This window comes from Megascapheus bottae, chromosome 18, assembly GCF_031878675.1.
Source record: "Megascapheus bottae isolate mThoBot1 chromosome 18, mThoBot2.hap1, whole genome shotgun sequence".
Lineage (NCBI taxonomy): Eukaryota > Metazoa > Chordata > Mammalia > Rodentia > Geomyidae > Megascapheus > Megascapheus bottae.
In genome coordinates, this window is record NC_143526.1 from 10,654,411 (window position 1) to 10,673,453 (window position 19,043).

The window sequence follows — 19,043 nt, forward strand, 5'->3', positions numbered from 1 at the left end:
GATGTAATTAACAGGTATTCAAGAAGGGAATCTCTCTATATAATCACTGGCACTTAGCTTTTAGAACATAATTAAAATTAGACTGAGTAACCTGCTCAGCTATGTTCATCTCTGCACTGAACATGCTTTTTTTTTTTGGCCAGTTGTGGGCCTTGAACTCAGGACCTGAGCACTGTCCTTGGAATTTTTCTCAAAGCCAGAGCTCTACTACTTGAGCCACAGCACCACTTCCAGCTTTTTTCTATGTATGTGGTACCGAGGAATCGAACCCGAGCCTTTGTGCATGCTAGGCAAGCACTCTACCACTAGGCCAAACCCCTAGCCCATACATGCTTTTTTAACAAAATTATCTTTACCAAAATTTTTTAGCTTAGCAAAGAACTATTCATTAAAAATAAAAACACCAAAGAAAAATAAGAATGCCTTATCTGTGATTATCTGACTTTTTGAACCCCAATTTTCTGATACACAAATATCTTTGTTCTTTTTTGTCTTTTTTTTCCCCTTTTGCCACTACTAGGGATTGAACTTAGTCTCTTGCTTGCTGGACTAGCACTCTACCACTTGAATCATGCTTCTAGCTTTTAATTTTTTGTCTCTTTTTAATTTTTTTTTAATTTTTTTTTTTTTTGCCAGTCCTGGGCTTGAGCTGAGGGCCTGAGCATTGTTCTTGGACTTTCTCAAGGCTAGAGTTCTACCACTTGAGCATCAGCACCACTTCCAGCTTTTTTTTCTATGTATGTGGTACTGAGGAATCAAACCTGGGTCATCATGCATGCTAAGCAAGCACTCTACCACTAGGCCAAACTCCCAGCCCTGTCCTTGAGTTTTTTGGCGCAAGTCTACCACTCGCACTACCTCTTTACTTATGACTTTTTGGTGGTTAATTTGAGATCAGAATCTCAGGGACCTTCTTGATCTGGCTGGCTTGGAACTGTAAACCTCAGATCTCAGCCTCCTGAGTAGTGAGGATTACAGATGTGAGATACTCCTGCCTAGTGTGCTTGTCTATTAAACAGCTTTCAAGTTTGTTGAAGAGCTTTATTCTTGACTATAACACTGACCGGAATGGAAAAAGAAATGAAACTTTATTATGAGAAATCTAAACTCATATGTAAACATTAAATGTTCATATCAAGTGATACCAGAAATCTGGTATTTAGAAACTGTCATATATAGAAAAATCTCCCAGAATGAAGGAGAAAGAAGCATGTTCTAAGGTCCAGTTTTGAAAGCAGATCACTATTACAGTCCCAGAAAAAGAAGAGTGCCAGAGAGAACACTGCTGAAAGCACTGTGCTGGCTGTAGTTAGGCTATGAACCCTGCTCCCTTCAGTGTAGGACACTTGCAGAACCTAATTATTTATAAGACTGTAACCATTTGATCAAAACATCAATATAAAACATCTAATACATAGACCTGAAGCTTTTAAAAGTAAGTGGTTTGCTCATTCTTGTTCTGTGGATTTCATAGTGCAGTTGCTTTGCTTCTCTCTAAAAGCAGTAAACCAGCCTACACCCTCTTTCCCATTTTATAGAACAGTTTCCACAGGGTTCGATGTTTATTCATATATGCAAATCCATCTACTTTGACAATATTCATCCTCATTTACCCTCCTTGTTAGTCCATTCTCTTCTTGCTTGTACCTGCCCCACCAAGAGAGCTTGTTTCACCTCCCCACATTAAAAAAAAAAAATGACACTGGGATTTGAACTCCTGATTTGTTGAACTTGTTTGCTGGCTCATTTGGCTCTGTACACCTTTTTCAGTGCTTGCTTACTTATCTATGTACTTTTTTTTTTTAATAAAGGGTCTATTCAGGTTTTTAGCACTTTTTATTAATCAAGTGGCTCGCTTTCTTACTGTCAAGTTTTAAGTATATATATATATATATATATACATATATAAACACACATATATATGGTATGCTATTATTGGGGCTTGAGCTAAAATTTAGGGTCTTACTCTCTTGGTTGACTTTTCTGCTCAAAGCTGGTTTTGTACTGCAATCTTCAAATCAGCCTCTTGTAACTAGGATTACAGGTGTGAGCCACTGGCTCTTGGCAAGAATTTTTATATTTTGATAATTCTGTTATCTGTTGTATTTTTGTAAATATTTTCTCCTAATGTAAGAATTACATTTTTATAAAAATTTTCTCCTAGTGTAAGCAGAGTCTCATTCTCTTAATGTTGCTTGTCACTGAGCTGCTAATTGAGCTGAAGTTTTTATTTTTATTTTTTTTAAAGTTTATTACCAGTACTGGTGCTTGAACTGACCAACTCTTGCCTGAATTTTTTATTCAAAACTAGTAGTGTTCTACCACTTGAACGACAACTCTACTTCTGTTCTGCAATCCATTTGGAGATAAAACTCAAGGATTTTTTTGTCTGGACTGGCTTCAAGCTATGATCCTCTGATTTCTGCCTCTTGAATAGCTAGGATTATAGTGCCTGGTCTGAATCCATCTGTCTCATCTGAATCCTTCTGCCCCGGCATTCTGAGTGCTGGGATTACTGGTGTGTTTTTTACTACATCTAACTGCAGTTTAAAATTTTTGGGTTTTGTTGTTTTGTTTTTGTGCCAGTCCTGGGGCTTGAATCCAGGACCTGGGCATTATCCTTGAGCTTTTGTGCTCAAGGCTACTGTCCTAGACTTGAGCCACAGCCCTATTTCCCTTTTTTTGGGGGTGGGGGTGGGAGTCATAGGGCTTGACTACCTCAGGAGCCACAGCCCCATTTCCCGTTTTCTAGCACACAGGAAGCTGAGGTAATTGTGAGTTTGAGGTCTAGGCTTTCTGGGCTACATAGTGAGACTCTATCTCAAAGAAAGAGAAAGGGAGATAAAAAGAAATTAAAATTAAGAAATTAGAGGAAGGTCTGAGAATTACAATGTGTTAGTAAATAGGTTTCTTGTAGATATTTGTCAAATTCAGGAAATATCCCTTTGTTCCTAGTGTATTGAAGAGTTTCATCAAGAACGGATGTTGCACTTCATCATTTTTTTTCCTTTTATTTATTTATTTTTGCCAGTTGTGGAGCTTGAACTCGGGGCATGAGCACTGTCCTTGAGTTTTCTCAAGGCTAGTGCTCTACTGCTTGAGCCACAGCACTACTTCTGGCCTTTTCTGTTTATGTGGTACCAAGGAATCGAACCCAAGGCTTTGTGCATGCTAAGCAAGCACTCTACCACTAGGCTATGCTCCCAGCCCTCATCAAATGCTTTTTGTCCAGGAGATGGGACTTTGACCTAGTGGTAGAGTGCTTGCCTAGCATGCACAAAGACCCGGGTTCAATTCCTTGGTAGCACATACATAAAATAAGAAGCCGGAAGTGGTGCTGAGGCTCAAGTGGTAGAGCTTTAGCCTTGAAGTCCAAGAACAGTGCTCATCCCCTGGGCACTGGCCCCCCAAAAAAATGCTTTTTGTCCATTTTATTTCTTAATGATCATGTGATCTTTTTCGCCCATTGAAGTGCTGGATTACATTAATTTCTAAATATTGAACCAGTCATATATCTGAGGTACTTGGTCATAGTGTATAGTACATTGGCAGATCTGATTTGCTAAGATTGTGTAGAGGATTTTATATCTCTTTTCATGAGAGATACAGATCTTTATTTTAAAAAAGTCATTGTTTGATTTATGTGTTAGAGTAATGCTTACCTCATAAGATGAGTTAGGAAATATTCACTTGACTTTCTGGAGAAATAGTAAAGAGTTGGTATAATTTCTTCCTGAAGGATTGGTGGAATTCAGCAGTAAGCTCACTTGCACTCCATACTTTCTATTTTGGATGGTTGTTAATTATTGACTGAATTTCTTTAATAGGCATAGGACTGTTTAGGTTGTCTGCTGCTGCGCTTACATGCTTTTGACAGATTGTGTCTTTGAAGGAATTGGCCCACCATCTAGATTATCACATCATGGGCAGAGTTTTTTATAGTATTTGTTTACTATCCTTTAACATCCATGAGCTCTATAGTGAAATCCTCTTTATTTCTATTACTAATTTCTGCCTTTTTTCTCTTAGCATGACTAGGGGATTGTCAATTTTATTGGTCTTTGAAAAAAAACAGCTTTTTTTTTTTTGGCTTTTATTCCTCTGCTGAATTTCTCTATTCAATCCCATTAATTTCTACTCTAATTTTTGTTATATTTCTGTTGCTTTGAATATCTTGCTCTTTCTAGATTCTTACATGATTAATTCTAAATTTCCCTATAAGTATTGATTTCATTAAATTCCACAAAATTTGGTCAGTTGTGCTTTCATTTTTATTCAAAGTCTTTCAAGATTCTTTCTTGTTTAATAGTAGTTTATTGATTTTCCAAATACTTCAGGATTTTTTTCCCCAGCTGTCTCTATTACTGATTTCTAGTTTTTAATTATATTGTGACCTGAAAACATTGTGATTTGTGTTCTTTTAAATTTTGTAAGCTCTGTTCTATGATCCAGAATATTCTCTCTGTCTTGGTGGATAGCCCAATTATGCTCCAGAAGACTGTGTGTCCTGTTACTGGATGAAATAGTCTGCATTTGGCAGCTCCACTTAGTTGATTGATGGTATTAGGTTCAGACCTGCCTTCTGAATTGTTCATTTCTGATGGGAGAGTTTTGAAGTATATATATTAGTGTATTCTCCCATTTCTTCTTGAATATCGATCAGTCTTTACTTCACTGATTTTGAACTTCTGTCAGTAGTATTTTTAGTTGTGTGGTAAGGAGGTGTGGGGACAGAGAGAAGCATCTCACTGTCCTGTGATTAGGTCTGAGATACTCCTGACTATACCTGTGGACTGCTGCGATCTTCATGTATACTTTAGTGGCTCAGCCACCACATATGGATCAGATGGACAGAATAGATTGAGCTGCCACAGGTAATGCTCATTTTCTTTCCCTCATATTATTTAGGCTCTGATTAAAAACCTAGTCCAAGGTAGCCTCTGATAAAATAGTTTCTCCTTAAGGTAGGTCTTGTTACCTACCTTGTTAGGTAGAGTGCCCTGATTTAATAAAAAATAGTTCTCGGGGGTGAGGGGAGGGAAATGGGGACCAAGACATGAGAAAGGGTATCAATGTATGTGAAGTAAGCACCTTCTATCTGGTAAATATAATGTAACCCTTCTATTAATCACAATAAAAATATATGGGAAAAAATAGTTCTTAAGGCAGGAAAATTGGTAAGATTGGCTTTTTTTTTTTGCCAGTCCTAGGGCTTGAACTCAAGGCCTGGGCACTGTCCTTGAACAGTTTTTGCTAAAAGCTAGTGTTCTGTCACTTGTACTACAGTGCCACTTCCAGCTTTTTCTGTGTACATGGCACCAAGGAATTGAACCCAGAGCTTCATGCATGCTAGTGAGCAGCCTACCACTAGACTACACTCCTGGCCCAGGAGAATTGGTCAGATTCTTATCTCAAGTTGACCATCTATTGGAAGCTGAGAGTGGAGCTGTGGCTCAAATGGCAAATTGCTAGTCTTGAATAAAAAAAGCTCAGGGACAGCAACCAGGATTCAAGTGCTAGGACTCACACACAAAAACCAACCAACAGTGTGATCTGGTAGAGCTCTTAGAGGGAAAACCCACAAAAGCCTGCTTCCCCTTGAATAGCCCTCAGACCTCTCCAAACTGAGCACCTAGAAATTCATCAGATACATATGATTTTCAGCTTCTAAGTCTCTGTTCTGGTGAATTCTGGCTTTATATCTGCATCTCTCTCTCTTGTTTTGGTCAGCAGTTGGCCGTGTGACCTTATTCTCTGAGAGATACAAGAGTTGTTTATCTTTTAGGGTTGTTTTTTTTTTTTTTTCCTCAGCTCACAAGAAAAGCCTTGGACTAGGAGCATGACCTAGTGGTAGAATGCTTGTCTAGCATACACAAAGCTCTGAGTTTGATTCCTCCATATTCAGGAGGGAAAAAAAGCAAGCCATGAGTGGTGCTGTGGCTCTAGAGGTAGAGGGCTAACCTTGAGAAAGCCTAAGGGCAGTGCCCAGGTCCTGAGTTCCTAGCCTTAGGACTGGCAAGAAAGAAAAAAAGAAAGGAAGGAAGGAAGGGAAGAAAGAAAGAAAGAGAAAGAAAAAGGAAGAAAGAAAAGCCTTCTCAGGATGGAGTAACAATTTCCTAGCTCCTTACATGCTGAACCAAAACCATGAAGTACTCTTAAGTGACATCTTGGATCTTATTTTGCATGACTGAATCAAATTAAAAGAATCCCAAATTTCTCTAGTCTTTAATTTACTTAGAAGGACCAAAACATCCAATCAAATTCTATATTTTCTTAAATATTTCAAGAAACACCCTGAAATTGATTTGTTGGTCAGGTTGCTCTTTTTTCAAGACAGTAGGCTGACATATACCTTATATAAGATTTCATAAAATCTCCTATATACATCTTTCCTTTCCCTGTAGGTCCCCTCTTGCTGATACCACCATATATCTGGGGACATCTGTGGCATCAGTGTGAGAGGAATGGATACAGGCACACACACTATACTGTAATACATTACCTTGTGTTGGGTTTTAACCTTTGAGTTGCTAGATACCAGGAAGGCAAAGAGCCTAAGAGCAGTGGCTGCAATTCGATCTGATATTATTATCTGGTCTTATTATCTGTGAGCCCTGGAAACTGGCTGAATGTTGACCTGTACCTCTCTACCTGTCCTACTGGTTTCCTTCTTCCCGGTCAGACCTTTGGCAGGCACTGTCCCTGGCTAGCCAGGTGCAGAGCACAACTGCCTCAGCCTTCAGCAAGCACTTTAAACAGATGATCCACCTATGTGGTGACCTACTCTTTCAGGAGGCAGTATGAGATGATAAACTATACAGATTGTCCTGAAATTATTTATTAAAGAAGTCTCCTGTCAAGCAATGTCTGTAAACCTACCATTGTTAAAAGAAAATCCCAGGTAGCCTTGTTGAGTGCCCTGGTAATTAAGTGTGTTGACTCTTGTGTGCCCCTCTCCAGAGAGGGGACAGAATGAAGAGGTGAGAGTAGGGATGAGATGCAAGGGCCAGGCTCAGATGGTCTTAAGGAACATCCTAGCTTGCCTCAGATTAGGTAGGCCCTGTTAGGCTTTCTCCATCCAGCATGCTGGGGTTCGAATCTGGTGTAGCCTTGGGCAGGTTACTTGAGTCTTTGGGATTAGTTTCCTCATTGGTGAAAATGCAGCTAATATTTTCCTAGACAGACAGCAAATAAAGTCCTTTCCTTCCAGTGATCAGCTTTATTAATGATTACTTACTTTTGGTTACTTTGCTTCTTTGTAACTGATTTCTCTCTAATTTTATCTTACTGTTTGTAAATACTTTCAGATTCATGGCCCAATGAATCTCTTTTGACTAAGCCTCCCTCAGTGATAGCATGTTACACAACCATGGTGCACATTCAACCCAACATTGATGTCACTTGACATCAGTGCAGTCTGTAGAATTTATCCAGATGTACCATTTTAAGCACGTGTGTGTGTGAGAGAGAGAGTGTGACACGCTGTGCTGTCACATGTACAACTCTGCGAAGATGCATACTATACTGTAACCACCACAGCTGTTATAAATACTGTGTACAAATGGCTGCTTGAAATGAAGTCCTCATTTCTCTGGTCTGAGTGCCCAAGAATGCAATTTCTGAGGCCCATGTAAATCTGTTCTTTATAGTTTACTTTTACTGTTCTCTTTTTATTTCATGATCATTGACACTGGTTATCTGTCTGTGGTACTAAAGACAAGTAATCTTTAATTGTGCGTGCACACACACACACACACACACACACACACACACACACAATGAATGACAGTATAGGCTGTGGTGTAGAACAATTGGTCCTTTACTTGACTGTGATTGTGTGGAGTCTGGAGAGATGTCGACTTTCATAATTATATCAGTTTCTATAAAGGAAGGTGGCATGGTCCCTCAGCTGTATGGGCAGTACAGTGCTCATTCCTATCAATAATTAGGAATTGTCATTCTTCCCAGTAAAGAGTGATTATGTAAACAACGATGCTATCAGGGATTTCTGACAATAGTAGAAGAAAATTGTCATAAGAGATAGGCAATAAGAAGAAATGGAGGCTAGGTGCTGGTGGTTCAGACCTGGAATCCTAGTTACTCAAGAGGCTGAGATCTGAGAATCATGATTCAGAGTCAACCCAGGTAGGAAAGTGTGAGATTCTTATATCCAGTTAACCACCAAATAGCCATAAATCGAGCTGTGGCTCCAGTGATGGAGAATACTAGCCGAAAAACTGAGGGGCAGGGCCCAGGCTCTCAGTTCAAGTTCTAGGATAGGAGGGGAGTAGGACAGAGGCAGGACAGACTAGGGAAAATGAGGGATGGTAAATGGCTACCAGGAATTCAGAGACTTAATCTTGTCCATATATTTTCCATAAGATTAGGGAACAAAGTCATTTTAGGGAAATGAAGTCAGATAAAGTAGGGGAAATAAGGAAAAGTCAGCTTATAGCAAATGCAGGAGATACTACTTCATAAACTTCCTTAAGATTAAGGGAATAGGGCTAGGATTTTGGCCTAATGGTAGAGTGCTTGCCTAGCATGCATGAAGACCCGGGTTCGATTCCTTGGTACCACATACACAGAACAAAGCTGGAAATGGTGCTATGGCTCAAGTGATAGAGATCTAGCCTTGAGAAAGTCCAAGGACAGAGCTTAAGCCCTGAGTTCAAGCCCCAGGACTGGCAAAAAAAAAAAAAAAACAACCCAAAAACAACAAAAAAAAATGATTAAGGAAACAAAGTCATTTTAGGCGAAATGAAGCAGGATAACTTAAGGAAACTGAGGCTTGGTGAAGGCAACTCAGAAATATGGTGTTTAAAATATGGTGTTATTTATCTTTGCTTTAAAAAAAAAGCCAACAGAATGCATCCTTTTCTGAGGGATGCATTTCTCATTTCAAGAAGTAACACTTGTCTGACAAGGATGTATGCCTTCCTGAGAAAAATGCTTTCCTAAACTTAAGCTACCTGCTCAAAATGCAGATAGCAGGGTACCTCCTATCTGTTTTATGGCATGATGCACTCTTACCTGGGAACTCAGAAAGTAACACCAGATGTGTTACTTTACACCTAGCTTTATATAACTTTGAAGCTAGACCCTCTGACTTTACCCTCTTAATACTTGAACAGCCCAAGGAGCTGTGTGTGTCTCTCCCTCCCTCCCTCCTTCCCTCCCTCCCTCCCTCTCTCCCTCCCTCTCTCCCTCCCTCCTCCTCCTTCTTCTTCTTCTTCCTCTCCCCCTCTCTCCCCCTCTCTCCCCCTCTCTCCCCCTCTCTCCCCCTCTCTCCCCCTCTCTCCCCCTCTCTCCCCCTCTCTCCCCCTCTCTCTCTCCCCCTCTCTCCCCCTCTCTCTCTCCCCCTCTCTCTCCCTCTCTCCCCCTCTCTCCCCCTCTCTCCCCCTCTCTCCCCCTCTCTCCCCCTCTCTCCCCTCTCTCCCCCTCTCTCCCCCTCTCTCCCCCTCTCTCCCCTCTCTCCCCCTCTCTCCCCCTCTCTCCCCCTCTCTCCCCCTCTCTCCCCCTCTCTCCCCCTCTCTCCCCCTCTCTCCCCCTCTCCCCCCCTCTCTCCTTCTCTCCTTCTCTCCTTCTCTCCCTCTCTCCCTCTCTCCCTCTCTTCCTCTCTCCCTCTCTCCCTCTCTCCCTCTCTTCCTCTCTCCCTCTCTTCCTCTCTCCCTCTCTTCCTCTCTCTTCCTCTCTTCCTCTCTCTTCCTCTGTATGTCTCCACGTATGTCTTTATCTCCTTATGAGAGCACCCGCACTATGCTAGAGTGTGCCCCTGTACTTGTTTATCTGATTACCCACTTACTTACTTAATAAAACTCTGCCAAGTTTTCTTTCCATTGTAACTTGTCCAGAAATTCTTATTCTGCAATCAAAGTCAAGTATGTTGTGAAGTGGAGAGTTCCTATGTTTAAAGGGAAGCTTCAGTAAATGTTACCGTGTTTGATGACAGAAGACGGAGGGTAAAGGGAAGGAAGAAGAGTAGAAAGAGGAGGGTTTTTTCCTCCTTGTAAACTTGGCTTATATTATAGTTTCTTTAATTTTTTATATTTAGTTTCTTCTTGTTGTCTTTAATTTAGTAAGACTTGTGTAAGCAATTTCTAAATATACAGAAGTAAGGGCTAAATCTGTGGCTCAGTGGTATATGTAGCACTTGCTAAGCATTCATGAGGCCCTAGTGTTTCTGTCCTCATCACCACAGAAAAATATTTTAAATAAACTAAAAAGCTATTTATTTCAGTCTGTGGAAAACACATGAGTGAAATGCCACAGGAAAGGAAATACTAATTCTGTTTCATGAATAAGAGATTTTTTAGGTGTCCATATAAAAAAACTTATCAATGTCATGCCATCTTTGACTTGGTGACCTGCCTTCAGCAGGACTTGCATAAGATTGCATGCTAGTAAGGGATAAGTTGGGTATAGAGCCAGACCAGCATTTTCAGCTACAGTATCACTAGCTTTTCCTTATTGCAATGGTAGATTGATTACATGTGGAATTTAAGATGCTGTTTTGAAACTGTTCTCCCTTATCTGGTTAGTTCTTGTATTCTAACTTAGTGTGTCATCCCCGTGGCCTTTCCTGCTCTAGTAACCCAGAGTAAGGTCACCCGGGGCCATGTTCCCAAGCACAGGTGCTTCTTACATAGCCTGCCACCTCTGTAGCTATCTGCTGCATTGGTCTGCCACCTATATAGAATGCTAAGTGCTCAGCAGTGACTGTTGAATGGACTTTGTGAATGAGTGAAAGGATTACATTACCCGATGTTTTTGTCATAAGTTTAGGAAAGTACTTATTGATTGATCAACAGCATTGGCTTTTATTTATATCTAGTAAAGCTCCCGAATCTAACTTAGATGGGGGCAGTAATGGGATTTGAACACAGGCCTTGAACACTTTCTAGGCATTCTACCACTCAGTTGAGACCTTCTTTCTTTTTTTTTTCCTGTGGGTCATGGGGCTTGAACTCCTTGGTGGTGTCCCGGAGCTCTTCAGCTCAAGGCTACCACCCTACCCTTGAGCCAAGCCCCACTTCAAGCTTTTCCTATGCATGTGGTACTGAGGAATTGAACCTGGCTCTTCGTGCATTCTAGGCAAGCATTCTACCACTAGGCCAAACTCCTGGCTCCCCCGCCCCCACCTCTTTTTCTTTTTGATGCTAATACTGGAGATGGAACTCAGAATCTGGGGTTGTTGTCATTTCCCCCTCTCAAGGATGGCACGCCTTCACTTCCAGCTTTTTTTCTGAGTACTTTATTGGAAATAAAAGTCTCAGACTTGGATGCCCCAGTCTGGCTTCATAGTGCCATCCTCAGATCTCAGCCTCCAAGTAGCTAGGATTACAAGAGTGAGCCACTGACACCTGGCTAGTATATAACCTTTTGTGTCTGTGTAACTTAATGCTTCTGGAGCTCATCTCTATTGCTTCATGTTTTAGCAGTTAACTGTGTATCTTGAACCACCTTAAAATTAAAAAAAAAATCCAGTAACAGCACCATTAAAATTTAGACATGATGGTGACACCAGCAGTTCTCCAAGTGTGCTCTGCACTTGTGAGGTTCCCAAGACCCCTCACAGGGTCTGCATGATCAAATCGACTCAATAACATGGAGATGTAATTTGCCCTTAAAGTAAGTTTTCCAGATGCTGTTTGTCATGTGTCACAACAATTGAATGCACAGGCTGATAGGAGGACCCATCTGTCTTTTATTGAGCTGTGGGTGTATTATTAGTACTATATGAATGAATGGACTTTGGATTTGTGTGTGTGTGGTACTGAGGATGAAATAAGGGCCTTGTACATGCTAAGCCAAGACTCTACCGCTGAGCTAGGTGCTCATTTGGAAATGCCTTAGTTTCCATTGCTTGTATAATAGATAGTCATAAACATAAATATGCAGACAGATGTTCCTTAGGTTCCTCAGGTTTTAGTGTAAATGAAAAGTGAGAATCCCTGGGTTTGAGAAGAGATTGAGGACCTGTTGAAAGATCAGAAGAGGATCTTGAGGCTCTGGGGGTAATGATCTGACCTAAAAGATCTGGAGAAAGATTGTACCAGATGAGTGCAAGGGGCTGAGATGCCAAAACAAGTATTGAAGGACACAGTCTTGTTCTCAGCCCTCTGTAGTTTCCCAAGGACCTGGTTGGGCAGGTTCTTGGCTGCACATGCTTCCTACGTGCAGCTAATGAGTAACCCACAGAGCTGGTTTGCAGAAAGGTGTCTGAAAGCGCGGAGAAGCCCCTGTTGGCTGAGATGAAGTGGCAGTGGGGGTTCCATGTCAGGTGGGGTATTTTCTTTCTTTTTTGTGGGGGAAGTCTATTAGGTGCCTTGTGAGTCTGCTTGCTAGGCAGATCATCTGTGATTTGAATGTCTGATTTTTTTTACTCAGGGTCCCCTATGTTTTGCCTGGGGCTGACATTACTCCATTTCTTCTACCTATAGCTTTTCCCTTACCTATAGCTCTCTTCATAACTGGGATTATAGGCATGTACCACCTCACCTAGCCAGGTGGAGTTCCTTATGAGGATATTGTCTTTGTTAGATTCTTACCCAAGGATGAATATAAATCAACAGGATTCTTTCTTTGGCTTTGATTGATAGATAGGGCATTTCTACAGTTTTCCTCTAAACTCAAGACTCTCAAACTTTTTGTTTTGGGGAGCTCAGCAAAGATTATGTAAAGCAGGACAAAGTAGGAAGAAATAAAAAAGGAAGAGAAAGGAGTACTTCCTCACAATTGGTCAAAGATAGAACAAGAATCTCCTCAATTGTTAAAAGCAGGAAGTAGGAAGCTACTTTTATGACTGGCAATATGCCCAAAAGAAAAGATGCCTGCGGTCCTTGTTTAGACACTGCCAATGCTTTTTAATAAGCTTTGGGAAAATTGTACCAACTGCCTTTTGATTCTTAGTTGTTTTTCTCACAGGCGAAAGGGACTATGGTTCCGTCTGAGGAAGATACTTCTCTGTATTTTGGGGTTCTACATTGCCATTCCATTTCTTGTCAAACTATGTCCTGGGATACAAGCCAAACTGATTTTCTTGAATTTTGGTAAGTGCTGTGTTAATTTTTCGTTAATTTTACTCAGAATTTATACTTGCGATGATGTCTACTTTTTAGCAGGTGTCTTTTTATTTTGAGATTAAAATTGCACATTGTAAAATGTACAAACCTTACGTATACAGTATGTACACTTACTATCACTCAGAGTTCCCGGAGTGATGAGGAGTGTTGTGGTGTGGCATTACCCTCCAGTGCTTCATTTGTGTCCCTGATGACTGTACTGGACTAGGATGTGGGAGCTAACGTGAATGAAAATGTAGACAATATGAAAAGTTGTCCAAAACTGACATATTGGAATTATTGTAACTTGTGCAGTCTAAGAAATTGATGAACTATTTTTGGAAAAGATGATCACTGGAAAAATAGCAAATCTTTTTTTTTTTAAAGAAGTTAGGACTTAAGCAACCTGTTCTTAAAAAAAAAATAAACAAAAATAAACAAAAACAACAACAACAACAAAACAAAACAACACACATAAACAACCTGAGAGCCAGGTGTGGTGGCTCATGCCTGTAATCATAGCTACTCAGGAGTCTGAGATCTGAGGATCTTGGTTCAAAGCCAGTCCAGGCACTAAAGACCATGAGACTCTTATCTCCAGTTAACCACTAGAAAATTGAAAGTGGAAGGCCCAGAGTTTGGCCTAGTGGTATAGTGCTTGCCTAGCATGCACAAAGACCCAGGTTCAATTCCTCAGTACCACATACATTGAAAAGCCAGAAGTGGTGCTATGGCTCAAGTGGCAGAGTGCTAGCCTTGAGGAAGAAGCCAAGGACAGTGCTCAGGCCCTGAGTTCAATCCCCAAGACAAACAAAAAAACAAAAAAAAACAAGTGGCACTGTGGCTCCAGGGGTAGGGTGGTAGCCTTGAGCTGAAGAGCACCCAGGCCCAGAGTTCAAGCCCCCAAAAACAAAAACTTGGTGCCTTTTGTGTGGATTCTTGTGCTGGATGGACTGGTTCTATAGTCTCCTTGAGTTAACTTGGAATGCTGTCAGGTTTGGGAGGTTTTGTTTTGTATTTACTTTTGGAGAAATGGGATAAAGGATGTAATAAGCTTATGTAATCCAGGGCCTCCAGATGTGTTTACTGGAAACGGTACCTAAAGAGCCTCTTTAACACCCAAGATGGGGTGGTGGGTAGGGATGGGAGCCTGCATGGGACATTGCAGAGGTTTAGCACATGATGATGGCACTGGAACATAAAGGGAGAGTGCTGAATGGAAGATGGCCTCTGTGTGAGCTCCATGTGGGCTTTTTGTACACTTTGATGGGCATATGTTTGGGAACTTGAGGCTGAGAAACTGAGATTGGGCTGCGGAGGCAGCAGGTAATCTTCTGAGACATGAATACATCTCAGGGAGCAGACAGAAGGGGTGTGCTAGGCAGTGTTAGACTGTGGCCTAGATGATACAAAGCCAGGGGTGGGACCAAGCATGTCTCAGGACTCACGTCCTGTTTCTGTAGTCACTGAGTTCCGGGCTTTGCAGGGTCAGGGTTAACAGCTTAACAAGTTTTCCAGTGTTCAGTCTATAGTAGCCTTAGCCAGTATCTTCCAGGTTTCTCTGACTAATGGGGATTAGGAAAAGTAAGGTAAGCATGTCGTGTTTGATGCGGTTTCTATTTAGATGTGTAAAAATAACTACAAAATAGATGCAATATATTATAAGAGGAATTTGATTTTTCTCTTATTGAACCTGTAAGAACTTATGGTATCTGAATTTAGCCATTTGTGAGAAGCACATACTTATGAAAGTAACTAAAATCAAGGGAGACTCCCTTCCCTTCAAATTTTCATGTCTCTTAAATATATTCTGGATAAAGTAGGAGGTTTAAGGATTATGTGTAATCATGGAGCCACAATGACTACAGATTTCTAGAATATACCCTCACAATTCTAACCCCCCCACCTCAGGCAGGAGTTTTCACTGTCCAGGTATGGGAGCTTAATTGATAGCAGGGCCAACTTGGCAGCTGTGGATTTCTGAGCAAAGACCTGAACTGATTTTCTTAGGTCAGTTATTTGGGTCACTTTTGGCTCAGCCCACAGCTTCATTGTGCTGGTATCTAAGGATGTGGGAGACTGTCCTGCCAGCACAGAACTCTGAGTTTCTTTACTCCAGCCCCTAGGCACAGAAGAAGAGCTGTATACAGTGGCTGACCTCAGAGAGAGGTCTGTCCTAAAGGCTTTTTCCTTCCTGATTGTGTACCATGGGGACAATTCCCCCAGTACTGGGCTTGAACACAAGGCCTTGCATATGCTAGACAGGTACTGTCGGAGCTCCATCCCAACTCTATGGCAGTGTGTGTGTGTGTCATGGTCACTCTGTGTCAGTGTTTCTAAAGACTTAGATATCAATGGGATAAAAATGAGTTTCTGGCTTATTTTGAAAAGTTACTAAAAAAAATCTACCACAGGCTGGTATTTGTCAGTCTTTTTGGAACCAAGTTTATCAATTAGATAAATTTTAGAAACATGACTTCTATGGTTTAAAATATTAGACTACTTTAAAACTACTTTAAATTTTCTTTCCTTCCCTCTCTCTGTCTGTCTCTCCTTCCTCTTTCCTTTCCTTTCCTTTCCTTTCCTTTCCTTTCCTTTCCTTTCCTTTCCTTTCCTTTCCTTTCCTTTCCTTTCCTTTCCTTTCTCTCCCCTCCCCTCCCCTCCCCTGCTCTCCTCTCTTCTTTCTTTTTTTTCTTTCTTTCTTGGCTTGAACTCCAGGCCTGCCTGGGTGCTGTCCTCCTGAGCTCTTTTTGCTTAAGACTAGCTCTCTACCCTTTGAACCACAGTGCTACTTCCCATTTTCTAGTGGTTAATTGGAGAAAAGACTTTGCTGCCCCAGCTGGCTTTGAATCGTGGATCCTCAGATCTCAGATTCCTGAGTAGCTTGGATTACAGGTGTGAGCTACCAGTGCTTGGCTAAATATATATATATATATAATATTATAATAAAATATTATAATATATAAATTTTATATATAATTTTATATATATAAATTTTAATATATATGTAATTTTTTTTTTGCCAGTCCTGGGCTTGGGCTCAGGGCTTGAGCACTGTCCTTGGACTTTCTCAAGGCTAGCACTCTACCACTTGAGGCTCAGCACCACTTCCGGCTTTTTCCTATGTATGTGGGGTACCGAGGAATCGAACCTGGGTCTTCATGCATGCTAGGCAAGCACTCTACCACTAGGCCAAACTCCCGGCCCCCCTAAATATTTTTTTTAAGAAAAAAAATACCTGTTTTAAATGAAAAATTAGACCTTGTATGGTGACTCATGCCTATAATCCTAGTTATTCAGGTCTAAGTATCAGGGTTCAAACCTAGCCCAGGCAGAAAAGACTATGAGACTTCTATCTTCAGTTAACCAGCAAAAGCCAGAGATGGAGCTGTGGTTCAAATGTTAGAACACCAGCCCTTGGGCAGGTAAAACGAAAACCTGAGTTCAAGCTCCAGTATGAACACACACACACACACACACACACACACACACACACACACACCTCTTTCTCTAAACAGTCCATATTAAGCCTGATAGCTTTCTTTTCTTTCTGCTTCTGTGGAAGCTCCTATTGCCAGCATCAGGTAATTGGAATTTGATCAAACTCAGATCACACAAATGTCCAATACAACTCTGGGCTTCAGCCTTTTGACCCTGTGAAATATTTCCAGATCAGCTAAAATACCTGTGACTGAGTAATTTATCATTCATGTATTGATGTACTTGTTCTATATCGTGTGCCTTGTATGTGCAGGATCTTTTCTAAGTTGTTCCTGTTAGTATTTGTGATTGCTGATATGTGCTGACATGATTGGAAGGTAGGTTTTAAGAAACTGGAAAAGCCAGAGGCCAGCAGCTAGTTGGGCCTTGCTGGCCCGCAGGCAAGCCCTTTTGAGGTGAACAAGTGAGTGAGGGCAATAGGAGCATTGTCCAGAGGCCCGCTCCCCGCACACCCTATTCCTGCTCCAGTCTGAGCAAAGCCGGGGTCCAGGCACAGGTCCAGCCAGGCAGCTCCAGATAGCATCCCTGAGTCATGGGGGTCCCAAAGGATTGATGGTTGTTGTCTTGTGCTCAATTCGACACTGGCTAGAAGGGGTGAGCTGCACTTTTGGTCCAGGCAGATCCTATGACCCTACTCACCCCATGTACACCCTGTCCTTGTTTTGGATCATTTCTTCTTACCTGCAAGTACTGGCCAGGTGGTTCCTATTGCCACCTGGGGCGAGATGATCCTGCTAGGCCTGCTGTCTCTGGGTTGTCACACTAGCCAGAATGCCGCTGAGTAAGGGAGGTTGTGAAGTGTGTTGTCTGCTGGACTCAGAACATTCAGTGTCCTTCCTTACTCTTGGTTGACTCAAATCAGAATTAAAACAGAACAGGAAGACCAGCTTCCTAGAATGAGGCTGTCTTAAAGCAGAAAAGGGCTTCTGGGTTCCTAAGTTACTTGGAAGGATTAGCGGGGAATCCTAAATCAGTTGGCAGTGACCAGAGGATCCTCTCAGAGCTGCAGGGCACTTTGCCTTTCATCACTGGACTCCTCCAGACATAGAACGGGAGTCAAGTAGCTCCCAGTCAGTGACTTGGTTCTCACTTGAGAAAGGAGAAGACAGTTCTGTCTGCAGAGGCAGGCTGCAGAAATGAGTTTTTAGCTTTCAAGTTCCAGAAGTATAAAGTCACAGAATGAAGGCATGGGAGTGGGCCTCTACAACCTGAGGTAGCCCATGAAATGGACATACTACACAGGCCTGTGGTGTTCCACTCTTTAGATTTAAGAAAACCTTAATCAACACCGTAGCATTTAGGCCTACAGATGTCTAATGGACCAGTTAGACAGGATGAAAAGGTGTGACACGTCTGATGCTTTGTCACAGTAACCACTGGATCAGTTCTTTTCAGCCTTCCTGAAAACTTGCTGATTGCCCCTCAAGCTTGTCTCCTATCCTGCACTCTTTCAGCCACAGCATTAGCATAAAATCCTGCAATACTGCAGCTTCAACCTCTGTTTTGTAGGCACCTGAAGTCATTGAGGCAGGATGATAGCCATCCCTTAATCCATCCTTGTAAAATAATAGAGGTTCACTTCTTTCATTGCCAGAGGTCAGTGCTGGCTCCTTTCCACTTGTGAGCCGAAACTCCATTATAGCCCACGCACTTGGCTAAATCTTTCTATTATTTCCATGCCAAAAGTCCTATCTCATGACACCATTGTCATGACCATTGTCAGGATATGGTCTAAATGCCTTTGTATGATTGTGTCTATTTCCTAATAAATTTGTTCTGTCACAGCCATAGAGTGTACAAGATCAAACTGTCAACAGGCCATGCTTTCTGATAAGCACTGGTATAGAGTTCCTTCTGCATTCTCCCATCATCTAGTAGTAGTAGCCAGCAGTCTGTGTTACCCATTGATTTATGCTTGCCTGACCGTTTCTTCTCATAGACCTTTCCATGAGGCCCTCCCCATTTTCAGTAGATTGCTAAGCATATGTGATTAGGATCCATTCTGATGAACTTATTTAAAATTGCTTCCCTTTATAAAAATCTGACTCCTAAGTAAGATTATGTTCTTAGGTGCTGGGTTAGGGTTTTCAACATGTCTTTCCAAGAGGGCATGACTCAGTGTATAACAAGGAGACTATAGGAAAGTTTAAAGATATAGATCAAAAAGTTGTTGATATATAAACATCAGTCCATGGGAGGAGGATCCATCTTCCCACATGAGGTAAGACGAATGCTCAGAGGAATGTCTTTCAAATCAGATGTTCCTCAAGTCCCAGTGGCATTTGAAGAAGTGAGAACTAGACATGTGATTTGTGAGGATAGTCATGAAACTTCACACACACACACACAAAATGACAGCAGCCATGTGGTTTCCTTTGAGAAAGCAGAATCAGCTAGATGTCAGGAACATTCTCCTTTTTTGGGGGAGCTACCATTTTGTAAACTGAATAAGCAATTCCCTGCCCCCCCCACCACCCA

General features: G+C 41.6%; 1 protein-coding gene across 1 annotated transcript in view; it reads left to right on the forward strand.

The window, feature by feature from the left end:
* The window catches only part of Abhd12 (abhydrolase domain containing 12, lysophospholipase), a 77,495-nt gene that overhangs the window by 39,140 nt on the left and 19,312 nt on the right, over positions 1 to 19,043 (forward strand). The window contains exon 2 of the mRNA XM_090351899.1: positions 12,928 to 13,052. Within this exon, the coding sequence (XP_090208025.1) occupies positions 12,928 to 13,052 (125 nt within the window). The remainder of the gene's footprint in view (positions 1 to 12,927; positions 13,053 to 19,043) is intronic.